We start from the raw sequence: 17,448 nt of genomic DNA on the forward strand, positions 1-17,448 counted from the left end.
ATGTAATAGGAAAATCACAGACTCAGGACATGGGCACATCTGTGTCTGAATCTCCTTCCCACTGGCTATTGACCTTGGACAAGTCATTTGACCTCTCTAACCCTCCTTTTCCTCTGTTGTAAAATGAGTCCAAAACACCTACTCCACAAAGTCACGGTAGGGATGAAACAAAATGGTGCATGTCAAGGGCTTAGCACACATCCAGAAAGAGACCGGAACTATGTTAAGGAGCTAGTAGGGTGGGAAAGGGGGGAAAGGGGCTTGGGACTCTATCCCTCTCCCATCAGTATCCCTGTTGGCCCCTTCTTCCCCAAAGTCTTCTTGATCCCTTGCACTGCTGTGACAAGGTAACCAGTTCAGACTGGGGAGTGCTAATGGGGAAATGATCGACATGAACAATTGGCTTGCATTGTCAGGGACCACTTCCGCGGCCCTGCCAGGAGCCACAATCACTCCTCTGGAGATGGGGATGCTTGGACCCCTCCCCTAAGGAGTACTCACCCCTTCCTGGCCTCTCCACCTAAACTGGGGGAGCAATCTGGTGTGGCAACAGGGAGCCTGGTGGCCATCAGGGGCTGGCCAGGGGCTTGTCAGAGGCAAGGGGCCAGCTGAGGCAAGGGTGAGCGTCTAGGCAGCCCGACCAGCCTCCCTAACGGCTCATCAGTCCTCCCTAGCAGTGGGCATAATCATACCACGGTAACCTCTCTTGCTGCAAATTCCTTTGCACAAACCCCCAGACCTTCTCTCTGTTGGGCCAGACAAAGGTGGCTGAAAGGCAGCGAGTTGGAGGCCTGGCGAGGGGTGCAGACCCCAAGGAGGGGCTGGGAAAGCTGGCCCAGTCCTGCCTCTTTCTCAGTTCCCAGAAGCCCTCCCTCCTCGCCCAGTTTTTGTCAATGATCAGCTCTTTCCTTAATGAGTGTAATTCCCCTAATTATAGGCTGTAATTAGCCCTGATCCCAGAGATGGGAACAGGAGCGTGTGCTCATACGCGCATCTCCCTGGGCTGGAGAAAGAGGGTGCCAGAAGAGGGGGTGAGGGGCCCTGTACCCACACCCCTGTCAGAGCTATCCAAGATAATGTTGGAGATCATAAGGTTGGACCCTCATCTGCAGAACCAAATTCCAACTCCCCTCCCACAACCTCAGGCAGGGTGAGGAAGTAGAAGGTCCTGCCAGGCATCCCCCTCCTCCCTCCTGAATATTCCTGGCACTGGACTTGGCCCCAGAAACAGATGCCAGGGAGAAAATAGCTCAACAGATTTCAGTGATGCAGGCTCCCCGGGAACAGTCGTCATGGCAACAGGAGGAAGCTCGTCTTGGGAAGTGGCACTTTACCCACCATGGAGTCTGGGGGCTTCATTGTCTGCCCCCAGCCTCCTGCTCTCACCTCATCCCAGCCCAAGTTCCTAATCTGTGAAATGGGGGACCTCCCTTCCCGGAACTGTGATAAGAACTCATGGGGAAGATGGAAGTACAAGTGCTGAGCACGACCTCTGGCTCATGACCTAGACTGCCCTCAGTGTCACTCCCCCCTCCATTCTGGGTAGAGTGTCCCATCCCATCCCAGCCTGGGGTTTCTCCCCAGATCATTGTGAGTGGCCGCCCTGAACAACCACCCAAGACAGCCTTCATTATTACTCTCAGGTTTCTCTGACTCCTGAGCCCAGGTTTCTACTTCATGTGGGAAAGCAGGTGGGAAAGTGGAGATATAAAGCAGTGGGCTCTAGGGCCAGGAGTTTCAAGCACCCACTCTACCACTTACTGACTATGTGGTCAGGGCAAGTCCCTCAGTCTCTCTGAACCTTGGTTTTCCTCACCTGAAGGTGAGTTAATAACCCCTAACTTCCTCCTAAGCATGTTGTAGACATCAAGTAAGAAGAGTGTGAAGGCACTTTAGAGGCTGGAAGGTGCATGCACATGAGTGGTGCTTTTGTTAATCAAAGTTACAAACAATAACAGCGAGCTGGTGTGTGCAGTATTTGTTCTGGGCCAGACACCGCACATATATCCTCTCACTTAACCTCTCATGTAACAACATTGGATGCAAACTCCAAATGGGTGGGTAAACAAGGAAACTGAGGCACAGAGAAGTTATGTAACTTGCCCAAAGTGGCACAGCAAGTAGGGGAGCCTGTATTCAAACCCAGGCAGTCTGACATCAGAGCCCACCTTCTAAGCACTGCCCCATACTGACTACCAATCACAAGCAATCACTCATTGGCCATTCTTTTAAGAACTCTGTGAGAGACGGATGAGTAGGAATCATCTCCCCCTTTCACAGACCTAGTAACTAAGACCAGGACAGGTGAAAATCACAAAACTTGTGTCTGGACCCTCGTCTGCCCAGAGGCAGGCTTTTCTTATATTCATACAAAGGCACACAGAGGCTTGTAGAGTCCCTGCCTGGACCTTTCTTCCTATCCACCTAGTACCATCAGTAAGGGTGGGCCTCCTCCACCCCGAGACCCACGAGTGGTTCCTCAGTCTAGACGGTCCTCATCTCTCCCACCACCTCCGAGGGTTTGCAGACTATAGCCCAGACTCCTCACTCAGCCCCTCTCCTTGACCACCTCTCAGACCCAATGCCCTGACCCCTATTTTTAGCTAAGGCCCCAGTTTGGCACTGGATTGGGATTGGCCGGGTTTTTTTTTTTTTATAGGATTTGCTGCCACCATTCGGTCATACTTGGTATGACAGTTCTAAAAGTTACCAAGTTTCCCAGGGCAACTTGTCCCTCCCACAACTTCCTTGAAGGCGTGTCCTGCCTTGCCACCCTCGACCCATCCTGTTTTTAAAAAGTCCTCAGCCCTTGCCATCAAGCTTTTTAGCATTTCTCAGTGAATACTGGGAAAGCTTTTACTGTCTCTGACTTAAGTGTTTCCTGCTGTAATTCATATTTGTCCCCTATAGGAAACATAATATCAGTACTTTACATCAGTATAGGCTTTTCTCTATTTCAAGTTCTTTCACATCTACAAGTCATTCAATAAACATTTCTTGGTTCCAGAGATACCAAGCTGAATAAAATACTATCTCATTTATTCTCACAATATCCCTGTAAGTGGGCTGGCATTTTGAACCTCATTTAACAAATGAGGAAACTAGGACACAGAAAGGCGAAGTAACTTGCCTAAAGTGTCAGAAAGCTTGGACCAGAACCCAAGGCTCCAACTTCCACCTCTGTACTTGCTCCATTAACCAGCCCAGGCTGCCGGAAATATCACTGGCACCTTCTGGGGAGGGGATCAGAGTCTCTTCTGGAATTCCTGATGCTTCCTCTGACACCTCAAGGCAGGCTGGGGCAGGCCCCTTTTGCCCTGGCTATGACTCAGCCCACTCAACACACACACACACACACACACACACACACACACACACACACACACATCACCCATTCTCTCTCTGCAGCCTATCTCCTGAGCTGCCGCTTTCCCCGACGTCCAGCTTATGGAGCCGTGACTGTCACCAGCCTCCACCCAGGAGGTAGTGCCCGCTTCCACTGTGCCACTGGCTACCAGCTGAAGGGTGCCAGGCTCCTTACCTGTCTCAACGCCACCCAGCCCTTATGGGATTCTCAGGAGCCTGTCTGCATTGGTGAGTAGCCCCAGGGGACTCAGAGCTGAACAGGGGAGTGAGGTGGGGGGCTCATTCCTGCTCTCTGTTGCTGTCTGGCACCTTCATTTGCTCTCCATAAGGAAGCCAGAAAATGGCCACACACATCAGCGGCGTTCACCCAACCTGCACTTATTGAGCACTTACTGTACGGAGGCACCACAGGTATACAGAGCAGAATTAAACAGGGACTGTGCCTTCAGGGAGCGCACAGTTCCAGGAAATGGGAGTGAAAGAAAGTACATGGGTCACCAGCTTCCAGAGCAGGGAGTTAAAAGTACCAATGAAGAGGGAATTCCCTGGCGGTCCAGTGGTTAGGACTCAGTGCTTTCACTGCTGTGGGCCCACGTTCGACCCCTGGTCGGGGAACTAAGATCCAGCAAGCTGCACAGTCAAAAAACAAAACACAAAAGTACCAGTGAAGAGACAGAGTGACCTGGGATAGGGGGAAGCAATCATCCTTAGCTGGGTACTTAGGAGGCTTCCTAGGGGAAGTAAGCGTTGAAGGTTTGACTTTTTTTTTTTTTTTTTTTAATGAGTGTTGAGTTGTATTAACTATTCATACAGCTGTTATTTAGATGATCATATGATTTTTCCTTTGATCTGTTGATGTGGTAAATTATAGTAACTGATTTTTTAAATTTATTTATTTTTTATTTTTTTATTTTTGGCTGTGTTGGGTCTTCGTGGATGCACGTGGGCTTTCTCTAGTTGCGGCGAGCGGGGGCTACTCTGTTGTGGTGCGCGGGCTTCTCATTGCTGTGGCTTCTTGTTGCAGAGCACAGGCTATAGGCGTGCAGGCTTCAGTAGTTGTGGCACGTGGGCTCCATAGTTGTGGCACGTGGGCTCCGTAGTTGTGGCACACGGGCTTAGTTGCTCCGTGGCATGTGGGATCTTCCCAGACCAGGGCTCGAACCTGTGACTCCTGCATTGGCAGGCGGATTCTTAACCACTGCACCACCAGGGAAGTCCCTGGACATTTCAGTGGAGGGAACAATGTGGGCAGTGACACAGAGGTGAGAAGGTGAGGGAGCATTTAGGGACACAGAAAACAGCCAGGTTTGGCTGAGGCCTGAGACATGTGGAGGGGGCAGTGGGAGGGCCTTGAATGTCAGGCCAAGACACTGGGTGGGGAGCTGTTGAAATTTTGTGAGATGGGGAGGGAGGGGCTCAGAACTATTCCTCAGGAGAGACAGCCGGGTGGTGTCTGGAGGCTAGGCAGCGAGCCAGGCAAGACAGTTTGAACTTAGACAATGACTTCGGGAATGAAGAGGAGGGAAGTGTTTCCAGAGTCACTGATGAGGGAATGGGGGGAAGGAGGAGACTCCCAGGTTCTGGCCCTGGGTGATCAGGGAGTCTGAGATTGCTGCCAGTGGAGTGGGGCTTGTTGGCAGAAGGGAGATGGAATGTTTAGTTTGCAGTGTGAAAGGCAGCTTGGGTTTTTGATACTTATTTCATTCTATAAACTCTTTCTAGGTGCCAGGTACAAGCAGAGGTGAATAAGCCAGACACGGGCTCTGCCCTCAAGGAGCTCTCTGTCTGGTGGGAAGACTGGAAAGCAGCTCAGGAAGTTCAGTGCAGATGGAGCTGTGATGGGGGGAACTCAGGGCACAGTGGGCATCCAAGGGAAGGAGAGCGTCTCCAAAATGAGGAAGGAGACAAGGAAAGCTTCCCAAGGAGAAGGCAGGGAAGGATGACAGGCATGTTAGGGTCAGGGAAGTGGAGTGGATTCCTGGAACAGCACCTGCAAAGATGCGGAGGCATGAAGCAGCACACTGTCGTGAGGACATGGTGAGGTGCACCTGAAGAAGCGGGTGTACGGGGAAGGGCTGACGCTGAGTCAAGAGAGAGTGGTTTATAAAGGGCTTGAACACCCTCTTGAGGCTGGACTTTATCCTGAGGGTAATAGGGAGCCACTGAGGAATTTAAGTGGAGGATGGGGCATGATCAGATTTGAAGGGCAGTTCCATTCTGAGACCAAGCAGAAAGGTGAGTCTGCCCCCTCTGCAAAGAAGCAGAGAAGAAACTCACCACAACTCCTTCCCCGGAAGCTTTATTAGGTTAAAATATTCTGCAGTCTTGAACACTTGGAGACAAAGGCACCGGGTCTTGGCCACGGCAGCCTGGTCTCTGAGAGCTGGTCCAGAGCTGCGTGTCCAGGAGAGGAAAGCGCTGCCTGAAACCAGCCACACTCCTGTTGCCTGAGACCCCTTCTCTGGCCCCATCTAACTGCCAGGAGCCCGTGGCCAAGTAACTCAGCAGCCCTCAATGATGGGGATGGGAGAGCTGATAAGCCTCTGCTTAGGAAGAGAGGACGGTCCCAGGCCAGAGGGACCAGTGCTGGAAAGGCCCTAAGGGGTCAGCCCAGAAATGACAGTGGTAGTGATGCTGTTTCAGACAGCATTCAAGACCATCGCCTGGCTAGTAATGCCTGCTAAGGGCACAAGAATTGGAGGTGGACGGCATGCATACCAGGTGTTTGTCATCCCTGATCTAGTCCCACTCTCTTTTTTAATATCCATTCACTCATTTTATTCAACAAACATTGAATACCAACTCTGTGCCTGGCCTGAAAAGACTTGGTCCCTGCCCAAGGGGGCCTACGTAAGGGACATATCCAATAATAACTGGTTTAAGAAAGTGACATGAGGTAGAGACAGCAGATATACCCAAGAAGGTTGGATATACCCTGCAGCAGATATACCCTGGTAAGGGGTATTAATAAAGTTCACCTGGGCAGGGGAAATCAGGGGTGGCCTCCCAGAGGAGTCAGCAGAGAGGGTAAGTGACTTACCCAGGGCCACACGGCTAGGCAATGGAAGATCTACCTTAGTCAAGGGAGTTGCACATGAAGAATAACAGAGGTGTGAAAGGTTAGGAGGTCGGCTGCCTGGAGCAGGGTCACAGGGGCAAAGGATTGACCTTCAGGGCCATGAAAGCAAGCTCCCTGCTGGCCCGTGCAGAAGGTACAGAGCTGGGATGGGCAGAGAGGCTTGTTAGGCTGTCTAGGATCCCATTGGCCAGCCCAGCCCACCGTCCCACCCCTGTCTCACAGCTTCCTGCGGTGGAGTGATCCGCAATGCCACCACGGGCCGTATCGTCTCTCCTGGCTTCCCGGGCAACTACAGCATCAACCTCACCTGCCACTGGCTGCTTGAGGCTCCCGAGGGCCAGCGGCTGCACCTGCACTTTGAGAAGGTTTCCCTGGCAGAGGATGACGACAGGTGAGGGGGTATCCTGGTGGGATAGCAGTGCCTGCCCTGGTAATACCCTGCTGGAGGGATGGTACCCAAGCCTGGGGCCTCACCCCACTCGACTCAGCGACCAGCCACGCAGCTGCCGCTCTCCTGGCCCAGGCTCATCATCCGCAATGGGGACAATGTGGAGGCCCCCCCGGTGTATGATTCCTATGAGGTGGAGTACCTGCCCATTGAGGGCCTGCTCAGCTCCGGCCGACACTTCTTTGTGGAGCTCAGTACTGACAGCAGTGGTGCGGCTGCAGGCATGGCCCTGCGCTATGAGGGTGAGTCTGCTGGGACCTAACTGTGGGTGGGGGTCTTGAGCCTGGGGTCTCTTCTCACACCCTCCCCCTCTGCCTCCATTCCATTATCACGCCTTCCAACTCAGCCCTTGCTCACCTGCCACCCAGGTCCCCTCTCCCTACCCCTCTCCTGAAGTCCAGGATTCTACTCCATCTTTTCAGGAGACCCCTGCCTGGACCCAGGACCTCTGGTCCAAGAGAATGAATTCTCTAGAGTTTGAAGAACAAAAATGGCCCCAACCCTTAGGGAAGGAGAATTGCTACAAGAGACATCCTAGCACCACTCATGCATGCATGTGTTCATTATTCAAAAAACATTTATTGAGCACCCTCTGTGTACTAAGCACAAACTAGGCACTGGGAACACAATGGTAATCAAGATGACCTCCTGAGCACAATCGGGACGGATGCTCTGGGCTGTCCCTGCCCTCTGCTCCAAATCTCAGACATACATCTGCAGTCAGGAAAAGAAAGGCCTTGGGGAGGGAAGTAGGCGGACAACTGCCCCCTGTGTTTGCTCCAGTCGAGGCTGAGCTGGGCTGGGCCCTGTGGTTTGCAGCCTTCCAGCAAGGCCATTGCTATGAGCCCTTTGTCAAATACGGCAACTTCAGCAGCAGCGCACCCTCCTACCCTGTGGGTACCACCGTGGAGTTCAGCTGCGACCCTGGCTACACCCTGGAGCAGGGCTCCATCATCATTGAGTGCGTTGACCCTCATGACCCCCAATGGAACGAGACAGAGCCTGCTTGCCGAGGTCAGTAGACACCAGTAGATGGGCCTGCCAGGGCAGGGAGCAGGGTGGGCACCAGGGAGCCAGCCACAGGGCCTGGGACCACAGGGGCCCTCTGACATGTGTGATTCAAGCTTCCCCCTGAGGAGGAGGTGGGGGGCTCCAAGAAGTGGGTAGGCACTCCTGTGGGCCGGTGGCAGCTCCAGGACATGGCACTGGGGGGAACGCGGAGGGGATGCGCCTCCTCTGCTTTCCAGCTGTGTGCAGTGGGGAGATCACAGACTCGGCCGGCGTGGTGCTCTCCCCCAACTGGCCAGAGCCCTACGGCCGTGGGCAGGACTGCATCTGGGGCGTGCATGTGGAGGAAGACAAGCGCATCATGCTGGACGTCCGAGTGTGAGTGCCCACTGGGCTTGGCCAAGCTACCTCCTGAGCTCTGGGGACATCTGTCACCCAGCCCGTCCTGGGGTCCCCGGGCCCACCCTTCCTGACAGTCCTCCTCCACAGGCTGCGCATAGGCCCTGGTGACGTGCTTACCTTCTACGATGGGGATGACCTGACAGCCCGGGTCCTGGGCCAGTACTCTGGGCCCCGTGGCCACTTCAAGCTCTTTACCTCCATGGCTGACGTCACCATACAGTTCCAGTCAGACCCCGGGGCCTCAGTGCTGGGCTACCAGCAGGGCTTTGTCATCCACTTCTTTGGTGAGCTTGCCCCTGCCCCACCCTGCTGCCTGGGGGAAAAGGGACGCCAGGATGCAGACCCTGAACCATGGCAAGTCAGAGAGTCCAGGGCAATGAGGAGCCTGAGTGCTCTTATCTGATGAGGGAAAGCTGGGAAACTCCAGGTATCACCTTCGGGAAGCTAGTCTTGTTCTCCATCTTCCCTGAGGGCCCAGTGAGAGGAAGCAAGGCTCCGCTGCAGCAGGAGGGATTTGGGTAGACAGCAGGAGGAACCTCATAACAGAAATAGGGAACTGAGGAGAGGTGTTTGTTTCTACCTCTCTAACAATCTTTGACAGAAACGACAATTTTCCCCACCCTACCCAATCCCTGAGGAATTGGCCAACGTGCTTCTGGAAGTAAGGCCAAAGCTTAGGTGACAACCCTGGAATCTAGGAGACACAATGATGCCAGGGACAGGCAAGGAGGGGCCCTTGAGCAGGAAGGCATGAATCGCTGAGCCTGCCTAGGCCAGGCTAGGCCCAGGACAAACTGGCAGGAGCCGGAGTGCCCTCAGGGTCAGGGAGGCTAGCACAGTCCCTTTGGTGCTGCTGACGGCCTGCCTCTTGCTGCCCCCAGAGGTGCCCCGTAATGACACGTGTCCGGAGCTGCCTGAGATCCCCAATGGCTGGAAGAGCCCATCGCAGCCTGAGCTGGTACATGGCACTGTCGTCACTTACCAGTGCTATCCTGGCTACCAGGTGGTGGGATCCAGTGTCCTCATGTGCCAGTGGGACCTAACCTGGAGTGAGGACCTGCCCTCCTGCCAGAGGGGTGAGTGTACCTGTTCCCCATATTCTCCCCAGCGCAACCTACAAGCCTCTCTCCTGGATTCTGACCCAGACTCCAGCCATTATTAACTGGTATTCATAGCCTCAATTTCCTCATCTGTGAAATGGGATAATACTTTCTCATAGGGTCATCCGCCAAGTACTCCGAGTATTTCGTTCCTGGTATATGGCCAATCAGTATTTGTTGACTCTGATGGATGGGAAGGGGCGAATGAGGAGATACACCAGCAAAAGGGTAGGGGCAAATAAATAGGGGTGGAGCCGTATGCCATGAAGATGTTGGCTGACTTGGAACAAAGCCAGCGTGGACTGGCTTTTGCTGAGTTCTACTTGGGCTACTTACCCCCCTCGCCCCCCACCCTTAGTGACTTCCTGCCATGACCCTGGGGATGTGGAGCACAGCCGACGCCTCCTATCTAGCCCCAAGTTTCCCGTGGGGGCCACCGTGCAGTACATCTGTGACCAGGGTTTTGTGCTGACGGGGAGTGCCATCCTTACCTGCCATGACCGCCAAGCCAGCAGCCCCAAGTGGAGCGACCGGCCCCCCAAATGTCTCCGTAAGTCTCAAATGAGGAGGAGGGGAAGATGCTGCCTCTGGAGGCTAGGGGCCTGGCACCCTCACTGGGCTCTGCCTGCTTTGCAGTGGAACATCTCAAGCCGTGCCATGGCCTCAGCGCCCCCGAGAATGGTGCCCGCAGTCCTGAGAAGCAGCTGCACCCAGCGGGGGCTACTATCCACTTCTCATGTGCCCCTGGCTACGTGCTGAAGGGCCAGGCCAGCATTAAGTGTGTGCCCGGACACCCCTCACATTGGAGTGACCCCCCACCCATCTGTAGGGCTGGTGAGTGCCCTGCCACCCCCGGAACCTCTGCCTGGCCCATAGGGCTGCTCTGGCAAAGATGTCAAGTGCTGAGAACCAGAACCCCCTGCCCATGCCCCCTTCCTGTTATTCTTGGTCTCCCCAGTCTCTGCCAGATCCTTCTGACCTGGTGACACCAAGACAGATTCTGGGATGGGCTCTCCTTGGACAAATCCTTCCCATGATCAGCCCACTCCCTACCTTAGTGGTTTGGTTCTTTGGGCTCATCCACTGCCCTTGGCCCTCCCCTCTTGTTCCAGCCTCTCTGGATGGCTTCTACAGCGGCCGCAGCCTGGATGGTGAGCCCCCAACCTTGAGGGCCAGGGAAATAATCTCCCTGCCCCTAGTTCTCACAGCTCCCAGGCCATGGGTTCTCTGAGGAGGGAGGGCAGAGAAAGAGAGAGAGAGGTCTGGGACTAGCGGGGCAAAAAGCTCCTTCCCTGCCCCCAGCCAGCTAGAGGGAGCTGGTGGCTGGATGCCCCTGGGCAGAGGTGAGGGGATATGGGACCCAGGCCTCTGCCCCAATCCCATCCTCTGTGCTTTCAGTTGCCAAGGCGCCTGCTGCCTCCAGCACCCTGGATGCTGCTCACATCGCAGCTGCCATCTTCTTGCCGCTGGTGGCAATGGCGCTCTTGGTGGGAGGTGTGTACCTCTACTTCTCCAGGTGAGTCTGGCTTCCCTTCCTGCCCTGCACCCCTGACTCACTCCTGCCCAGCACTCCTGACTCACAGGCTTCTCTGCCACACAGGCTCCAGGGGAAAAGCCCCCTGCAGCTGCCCCGAACACGACCCCGCCCTTATGACCGCATCACCGTGGAGTCAGCATTTGACAATCCGACTTACGAGACTGGAGTAAGTACCCATACCAGGCTTGACACCCTAATCAGGACCCAATCCTATGCTCCCTTGGGCAGGTACCCCTAAGGGTCCTGCCAAGCCCTCTCTCTTTCCCTTTCCCTTTCCCTTTCCCTTGGGAAGGTGGATTATGGACTGACGAACCTTTTACAAGTTTCCAACTCCCAGCAGTCTCTTTCCTTTGCAGGAGACGAGAGAATATGAAGTCTCCATCTAGGTGGGGCAGCCTGGGCAAGCTGGCTCAGCCCTGCCTCACAGCCCAGCAGCAGAGCTCCCAGCTTCCTGCTGTCCCTCCACCTCCTGTACATACCACCTGGGAAGAGATGCCACCAATCCCTCAAAAAGTTGTGCTCTTCCCGCCTGCAATGCCCGCCAGGGCCTATTTTCTTGGTACCACTGCCCACTTAGGGCCCTTCCTTGGGTCCAAGTCAGGGGCATCTGCCTCTAGGCAGAACACAGCTGGGGCACAGGCATCAAGAACCAGCATTTTCCTGACTCTCTTTCGTGCCCTGGACCTCCAGCCTGGAATTCACAGGCAGAGCGGGAGCGCCTCTCTCCACGTGACCGCCATCCAGCCCTGGCATGTAGCGCCCTGCAGCAGGGTTAACTTGACGGTGGCGGAAACTGTGCCAGGGTGCTCCTCACAGGGCCATCACCAGTGGCCAAAACTGCTCTCAGCAGCGACCTCTGGGTAGTCCTGACATGCTGACATCAGCCCCCTCGGGGGGGGGGGGGGTCTCTAGTCTTTCTCTAAGGCCCTGGGAATGGTCAGTTCTGCCTTCTATCCCTTTCTGGGGGAGGCAATAATTCTAAGGCATCCTAAAGGGTTTAGGGACTCTACCCCAAGCTCAGGTTGGGCTTCCCTAGGCCACACCACTCATGCTCCACACCAAAGCAGGACACCCCACTGCTCCCCTGGCAGCCCTGCACCCTGAAGAGAGGGAGACCTTCCCCTGATGTCAGTCTGGCTGTTAAAAACATCCTCTTTCCCACTAGCCCCTCCCCCAACCCCAGCCCCCTGTCAGGCTTCCCTCCTGGCCACTGCGTTTTGGGATAAGGGGAGTGGGCAGGCATATTCTGGAGAGGAGCAGAGGTCAAAGGGTCCAGGAATTTGGCATGGAACAGGGGGTCAGAGCGTCCCAGGGAGAGGCCCAGAAGCTGGCTGCAGGCCACTTTGTACATGTAATGTATTATACGGCGTCTGGGCTCCAGCCAGAGAACAATCTTCTATTTCTGTTGTTTCCTTATTAAAATGGTGTTTTTGAAAAAAAAAAACAAGCAATGGCCTGGTGGATGGTATTTTCTTGGAGGGAAGGAAGGTGGGAGATAAATGGGATGTGGACTTTAGGACCAGAAGGCATGCTGGACCTACCAACTGATCATCTCCAGATTTTATCAAAAACCAGTCATGGGAATTCCCTGGTGGTCCAGCGGTTGGGACACAGCACTTTCAATGTGGTGGCCTGGGTTCAATCCCTGGTCAGGGAACTAAGACCTTGCAGCAGCAAGCTGTGTGGCGCAGCCAAAAAATATACAACAACAACAACAGAAAAAACACAGTCACGTGCCAGTGCTTCAGGGACTACTGTCCCAACAAGGTCAGTGCAACAGATGGCATGTGAAATGAGAGGTCCCAATTGCTGGTGCCACAGGGGTATGGGAGCCCAGGAACTCAAATGCTTATCAATCCCAATGCTTCATTTCCTCCTCTTTGCTAGGTCCAGAACTGCAGGCTGGCACATTCCCAAGCCTCTCCTTTGAGCCACTGTATTGCTGAAAAAGCCCAGGAAGCCTGATGCCTCTCTTCTTTCGCTTCCTTCCAGCTAGCAAGGCTTAGGAAATTGGAATAGGAATCAGAGACTGAACCCCTGAACATGAGGCTCTAGTCTGTTTTGTCCTCAGAGAACATCCAGACTGTGAGGCGCAGAGGCAATGCAGCGTAGGGGCCTGGCTCCTATTTTTTTTTTTTTTTTTTTTTTTGTGGTACGTGGGCCTCTCACTGTTGTGGCCTCTCCCGTTGCAGAGCACAGGCTCCGGATGCGCAGGCTCAGTGGCCATGGCTCACGGGCCCAGCCGCTCCGCGGCATGTGGGATCTTCCCGGACCGGGGCACGAACCCATGTCCCCTGCATCAGCAGGCGGACTCTCAACCACTGCGCCACCAGGGAAGCCCCTGCCTCCTATTTTAACAAAAGCTGTATCCATGGACTCCAGAAAGAGGTGACTGAAGCGGATGTGCTTAGGTTTGCCACGTTTGGTCCCTCCTAGCCTCTATGCCCCTTCCCTATGGCCCCCAGAACCTCCTGAGATGTGTTTAGCCAGCCTTGGTCCCCATCATACATCCATGCTTAGAGGTATGCTCTGCATGGCTGCTCTCCAGAGTAAGAGCAAGAGGGAGGCAACAGGGAGTTAAGGGCACTCAGAAGCCAGATGACACAAACTCTCTGACGGAAATAGTAGCAGTAACCAGAAATTCTACAGTCATCCAGCAGGGAGGTCTTGACCACTCACGGCTGCCCACCTCCTGGTTCTACCACAAGCCACCTTGAAGGATGGAGAGGCTCCAGTCTATGCAGGATGCAGTGCCTAAATTAGCCACAAGAGGTCACTTCCGAAGGCATCTGTAACCCACCTGCTCTCTCTCCTCAATCCCCCTGGAACAGCCAGGGCTGGAGCTCTCCAAGGTGGCACCAACTATTGGCCCCACTGGGCTGACCTCATCCTCCAAGTTCTGAGGGGAAGGTTTGTGGAGTGATTAGTTCCCCTGGCACTTGTCAACAGAGCCAAGTAGTATTTCCCTCTTTAGCCTATTAATGCCTATGTCTGTTCTCAACAGCAATGATGGTGTTGATCAAAGCAAAGCCTGGCTCTTTGGACATGTGCCAATGGCTTACTTTTCTGCCCCATAATACCTTCAGGCTGACACATCAACACAGCTGGGCCCTGAGCAGTGGGAAGGACGCCAGTGGGAGAGGGCACATGATGTATCCATTTCTGAGGGTCTGTGGCATGAAATACAGCCTAAGAAGAGATGAGGTCCGCCCACTTCCATACTTCTAGCTCAGCCCTCCTCTCTCTGAGGGCCACATCTCTGGCCCATAGCCACTAAGATTTCTTGTTTGCTGAGGCTGGTAGAGGGCAGAGAGGGCCGATCTACATGATATACTCCCCTGCTTGATCAATAAGGCCCAGGACTTTATCGTTCTTCCCAGGCAACAACAGGATCATTAGGAAAGTCAGAAAAACGGAAACCTAAGTCCACACACCGACATCCCCATCCTATCCAATCATCCTCCTTACTCTCCCCAAAAAAGCAGCAACTCCTCGCAGGCAGTTAGACAGTATCCTAGCCTGGGAATCAAGAAAGCTGTTTCATTCCTAGTTCTGCCATAAATTCACTACGTGAACGAGGCAAATCACTGCTCTTCTTTGTGCATCTGGAAGTGAGGAGATTAAGAGATGGTTTTTAAGCCCTTTCCAGTTTTAGGCTTCTGAGAATGCTAAGTACACCTTAACATCAAAAGTGAGCCAGGACACAGCTACCTGGTAACAACGCCAACTAAACGCCTAGTGTCAGGCACAATGATGCCACTCCCTTCTCCACCGCTTCATCTACAGTCAGGCAGAGATAACTGGCAGCCTCTGAAGATGGTACCAAGGGCAGGGGCGGGCGCCGTGGAGAGCGTGAAGCCCCGCCCAGAATTCGAGGTGAGGCCTTTCAGACTACAAATCCCAGCATGCAGCACGGCAGCTCTGAAAAGTATCTTTCCGGCAGGCAAATCACTCTTCCCCGAGTCTATGTTACCGTCCACTGCATCGCATGCACACGGAACTACGGCCCCCATAACCCACCAGCGCCATCGCGATTCTTGCTCCCAGGATGCAATGCGCTCTCGTTCGCCCTTTGGACCCTTTGCGCATTGCAAACTGGGAGTTGAAGTCCACTGTAGGCAGGTAGCTGGGCGTTGTCAGCATTACAAACTCTTCGCTTTGGGCTTCCTCTTGGAAAGCCATTCTCAGGGACAGTGATCAAGAGAGGGTAGTAACGGGCAGGTTGACCTCTCCTTTCATCACCATGAAAGGCAGGAATGCTCAGGCTAAAATTTACTGCTGGGAGCGGGAGGGAAGAGGGAATAGTAGCCATCCAACCCGACACCAAAAGCATCGTTTTCCGTCGCGATGGCTTTTCTTTTCTCTTTACCAATATGGCGCCTGGTCCAGCCACACCTGACGCTGGAACCAGAGTCCAGTACAACATCCCTAGAAGTACTTGCTGTCACCGACAGCCTACCAGCTCTAGCCAACACCACACTTTGCTCCTTTCTGTTCATGCCTGAGGGCACCAAGGACACGGTGGTTTATATCCCACTACCAAAATGGCGAAAGGAGAAGCATTCTTGTTAGGGCCTGCAGGTGACAATACGCCTGCGCGGAGCCGGCTGTGTTGCTGTGGGGCGGGAGGGGAGCATCCTCAATACGCCTGCGCGGGAACAGAGTAGTCTTGGTCTATACTCAAACACCAATGGATGAAGAATCCCCATGTTCCTGCGGCTGCGCCGTGACCCTTAGGCGCTCTCCCAGGCGCCTGCGCGAGACCTCAAGTCCCGCCCTTTTCTCTCAGTACGCTGGCGCAGGGCAGAAAGGCGGGGCTTCGGCTCTCCAGACGAATGCCAGCGCGGCTGCGCGCTGGGGGGTACCCCCTCACTGCGGCTGCGCGGGAGCCCGGCCGCCGGCTGTCACTGCGGTTGCGCGCGGCGAGCGGCGATCCCGGGGCGCCTGCGCGGGTGGCTTTGCGGGCGCTCGCGGTAAGTTTGCGCCAAGTGCGCGGCAGCCGGGACGCAGACGGCGGCGGCGGCGAGAGGCGGAGCCCGGGGACCACCCCCCATCACCCTCCCCGCAGTCACCTCACGTACCACAACCTCACCTAACCTCTCACCCCCACTGCGATCCCCCCAACCCCGGGATGGCAGCGCCCGCCAGCTTTCCCGGCCGGACCAGCGGTCGCCAGCACCGGCTTTAGCCTGTGGGACTAGGCCCCGCCGAGGCCTGACTCCCGGAGCCGGGACCCACCGTGCAGCCAGACGCCGGGCCGGGGCTGAGGGGCCGCTCCCCCCTCACGGCCCGTGGGGAGGACGCTGCCGTCCCGGGGACTGGGGGCCGGGGGGTGGGGGGGGTGCCAGGGCGAGGAAGTCGGGACCCGTGTTTGGAAAAAAGAAGGGGGGCCGGGGTCAGGAGCACCCCCTCCCCCCGTTTCCCCCCTCCCCCCGGGGTTGGGGGGGCCGGAGCAGAGAGCGCCCAGCCCGGGAGGTGGATGAATGTGGGAGAAAATGGAGACCAAGACGATCGTGTACGACTTGGACACGTCGGGGGGGCTGATGGAGGTAAGAGTGGCCCTCCTCATCCCCTTCCCCCAGCGCCGGGAGGGAACCTCCGCCCTCCGCCCCACAAAGCCGGCCCTGAGCTCGCAGCGCAAGAGGGCCGGGGGACGGGGGGGCTCTTCCTCACCCAGACTCTCCCTCCCATCTTTGCAACTCGGGGGGTTACGCTCAGCCGCCGAGGACGTTTGCAGCAGTTTCACCTACCCGCCGCCCTCGATTCGCTCTCCCGAGGCGCCAACCCACTCCATCTCGTTGCACCGGCGGGCCTCCCCACCCCCTTCTTGTCGGCCCCTTTGTGCTTCCCCCAGCACGTCCGGGTACTGGGCTTCAGGCCTCTCCCGAGCCTGGCTTTGGAGTCCCCCACTGTCCATACAAGGAAGTGGCGAGAAGGGAACCGCGCACCCTCTCCCCATCCCCCTACTCTGATCCTCCCCATTTGGAAGAAGCCGTTCTCGTTGTTGTGCTGCAGGAACGCGGTTAGGTTGGGCTCCCCCTGGTTCCGGGGGCTGAGAGGTTCTGGGAGCAGGCTGGATGGGAGGAAGAAGGACAAAAGGGGGGAGAGGGGTGGGTGACGGAGAAGCCGCGCCGGGGGGGCGACGGACCGCCCGGGACCTCCGGGTGTGCACACACGCCATTTGTATGTGTGTGCAGCAAATCCAAGCTCTGCTGGCTCCCCCCAAGACGGACGAGGCAGAAAAGCGGAGTCGGAAGCCTGAGAAGGAGCCCCGGCGAAGCGGCAGGGCCACCAACCACGACAGCTGCGATAGCTGCAAAGAAGGTGGGGATCTCCTGTGCTGTGACCACTGCCCGGCCGCCTTCCATCTCCAGTGCTGGTAAGGTCTGGGGACCCCTCCGGAGCCCCTTGGCGGACCCTCCTCGGAACATTCCTTCACCCGGCCTACCCCTGGCTGCCGAAATAACGGGCGCTTGCAGCCGCTAGCTTTCTGCAGCCGCTGGGGCCA

At 55.6% G+C, this 17,448-nt stretch overlaps 2 protein-coding genes across 6 annotated transcripts in view; both read left to right on the forward strand.

The window, feature by feature from the left end:
* SEZ6 (seizure related 6 homolog) overlaps positions 1-12,384 on the forward strand; it is a 45,101-nt gene extending 32,717 nt beyond the window's left edge. The window contains exons 5-17 of one of the 4 annotated variants that reach the window (XM_067714597.1): positions 3,409-3,594; positions 6,668-6,836; positions 6,969-7,135; positions 7,713-7,907; positions 8,141-8,279; positions 8,391-8,587; positions 9,185-9,379; positions 9,762-9,953; positions 10,040-10,237; positions 10,516-10,554; positions 10,802-10,919; positions 11,004-11,106; positions 11,281-12,384. In XM_067714597.1, the coding sequence (XP_067570698.1) occupies positions 3,409-3,594; positions 6,668-6,836; positions 6,969-7,135; positions 7,713-7,907; positions 8,141-8,279; positions 8,391-8,587; positions 9,185-9,379; positions 9,762-9,953; positions 10,040-10,237; positions 10,516-10,554; positions 10,802-10,919; positions 11,004-11,106; positions 11,281-11,313 (1,931 nt within the window). In that variant the 3' untranslated portion in view covers positions 11,314-12,384. The remainder of the gene's footprint in view (positions 1-3,408; positions 3,595-6,667; positions 6,837-6,968; positions 7,136-7,712; positions 7,908-8,140; positions 8,280-8,390; positions 8,588-9,184; positions 9,380-9,761; positions 9,954-10,039; positions 10,238-10,515; positions 10,555-10,801; positions 10,920-11,003; positions 11,107-11,280) is intronic. The other 3 variants (XM_067714598.1, XM_067714599.1, XM_067714600.1) reach the window with 3 other exon arrangements.
* A 3,465-nt stretch (positions 12,385-15,849) lies between these two features.
* PHF12 (PHD finger protein 12) overlaps positions 15,850-17,448 on the forward strand; it is a 40,015-nt gene continuing 38,416 nt past the window's right edge. Inside the window, exons 1-2 of one of the 2 annotated variants that reach the window (XR_010937615.1) lie at positions 15,850-16,489; positions 17,138-17,319. Coding sequence is in view for 1 of the 2 variants with exons in the window: in XM_067716610.1 (XP_067572711.1) it covers positions 16,424-16,489; positions 17,138-17,319 (248 nt within the window). In the remaining variant the exon portion in view is untranslated. The remainder of the gene's footprint in view (positions 16,490-17,137; positions 17,320-17,448) is intronic. The other variant, XM_067716610.1, reaches the window with a different exon arrangement.

The sequence above is a fragment of the Pseudorca crassidens genome, chromosome 19 (assembly GCF_039906515.1).
Source record: "Pseudorca crassidens isolate mPseCra1 chromosome 19, mPseCra1.hap1, whole genome shotgun sequence".
Classification (NCBI taxonomy): domain Eukaryota; kingdom Metazoa; phylum Chordata; class Mammalia; order Artiodactyla; family Delphinidae; genus Pseudorca; species Pseudorca crassidens.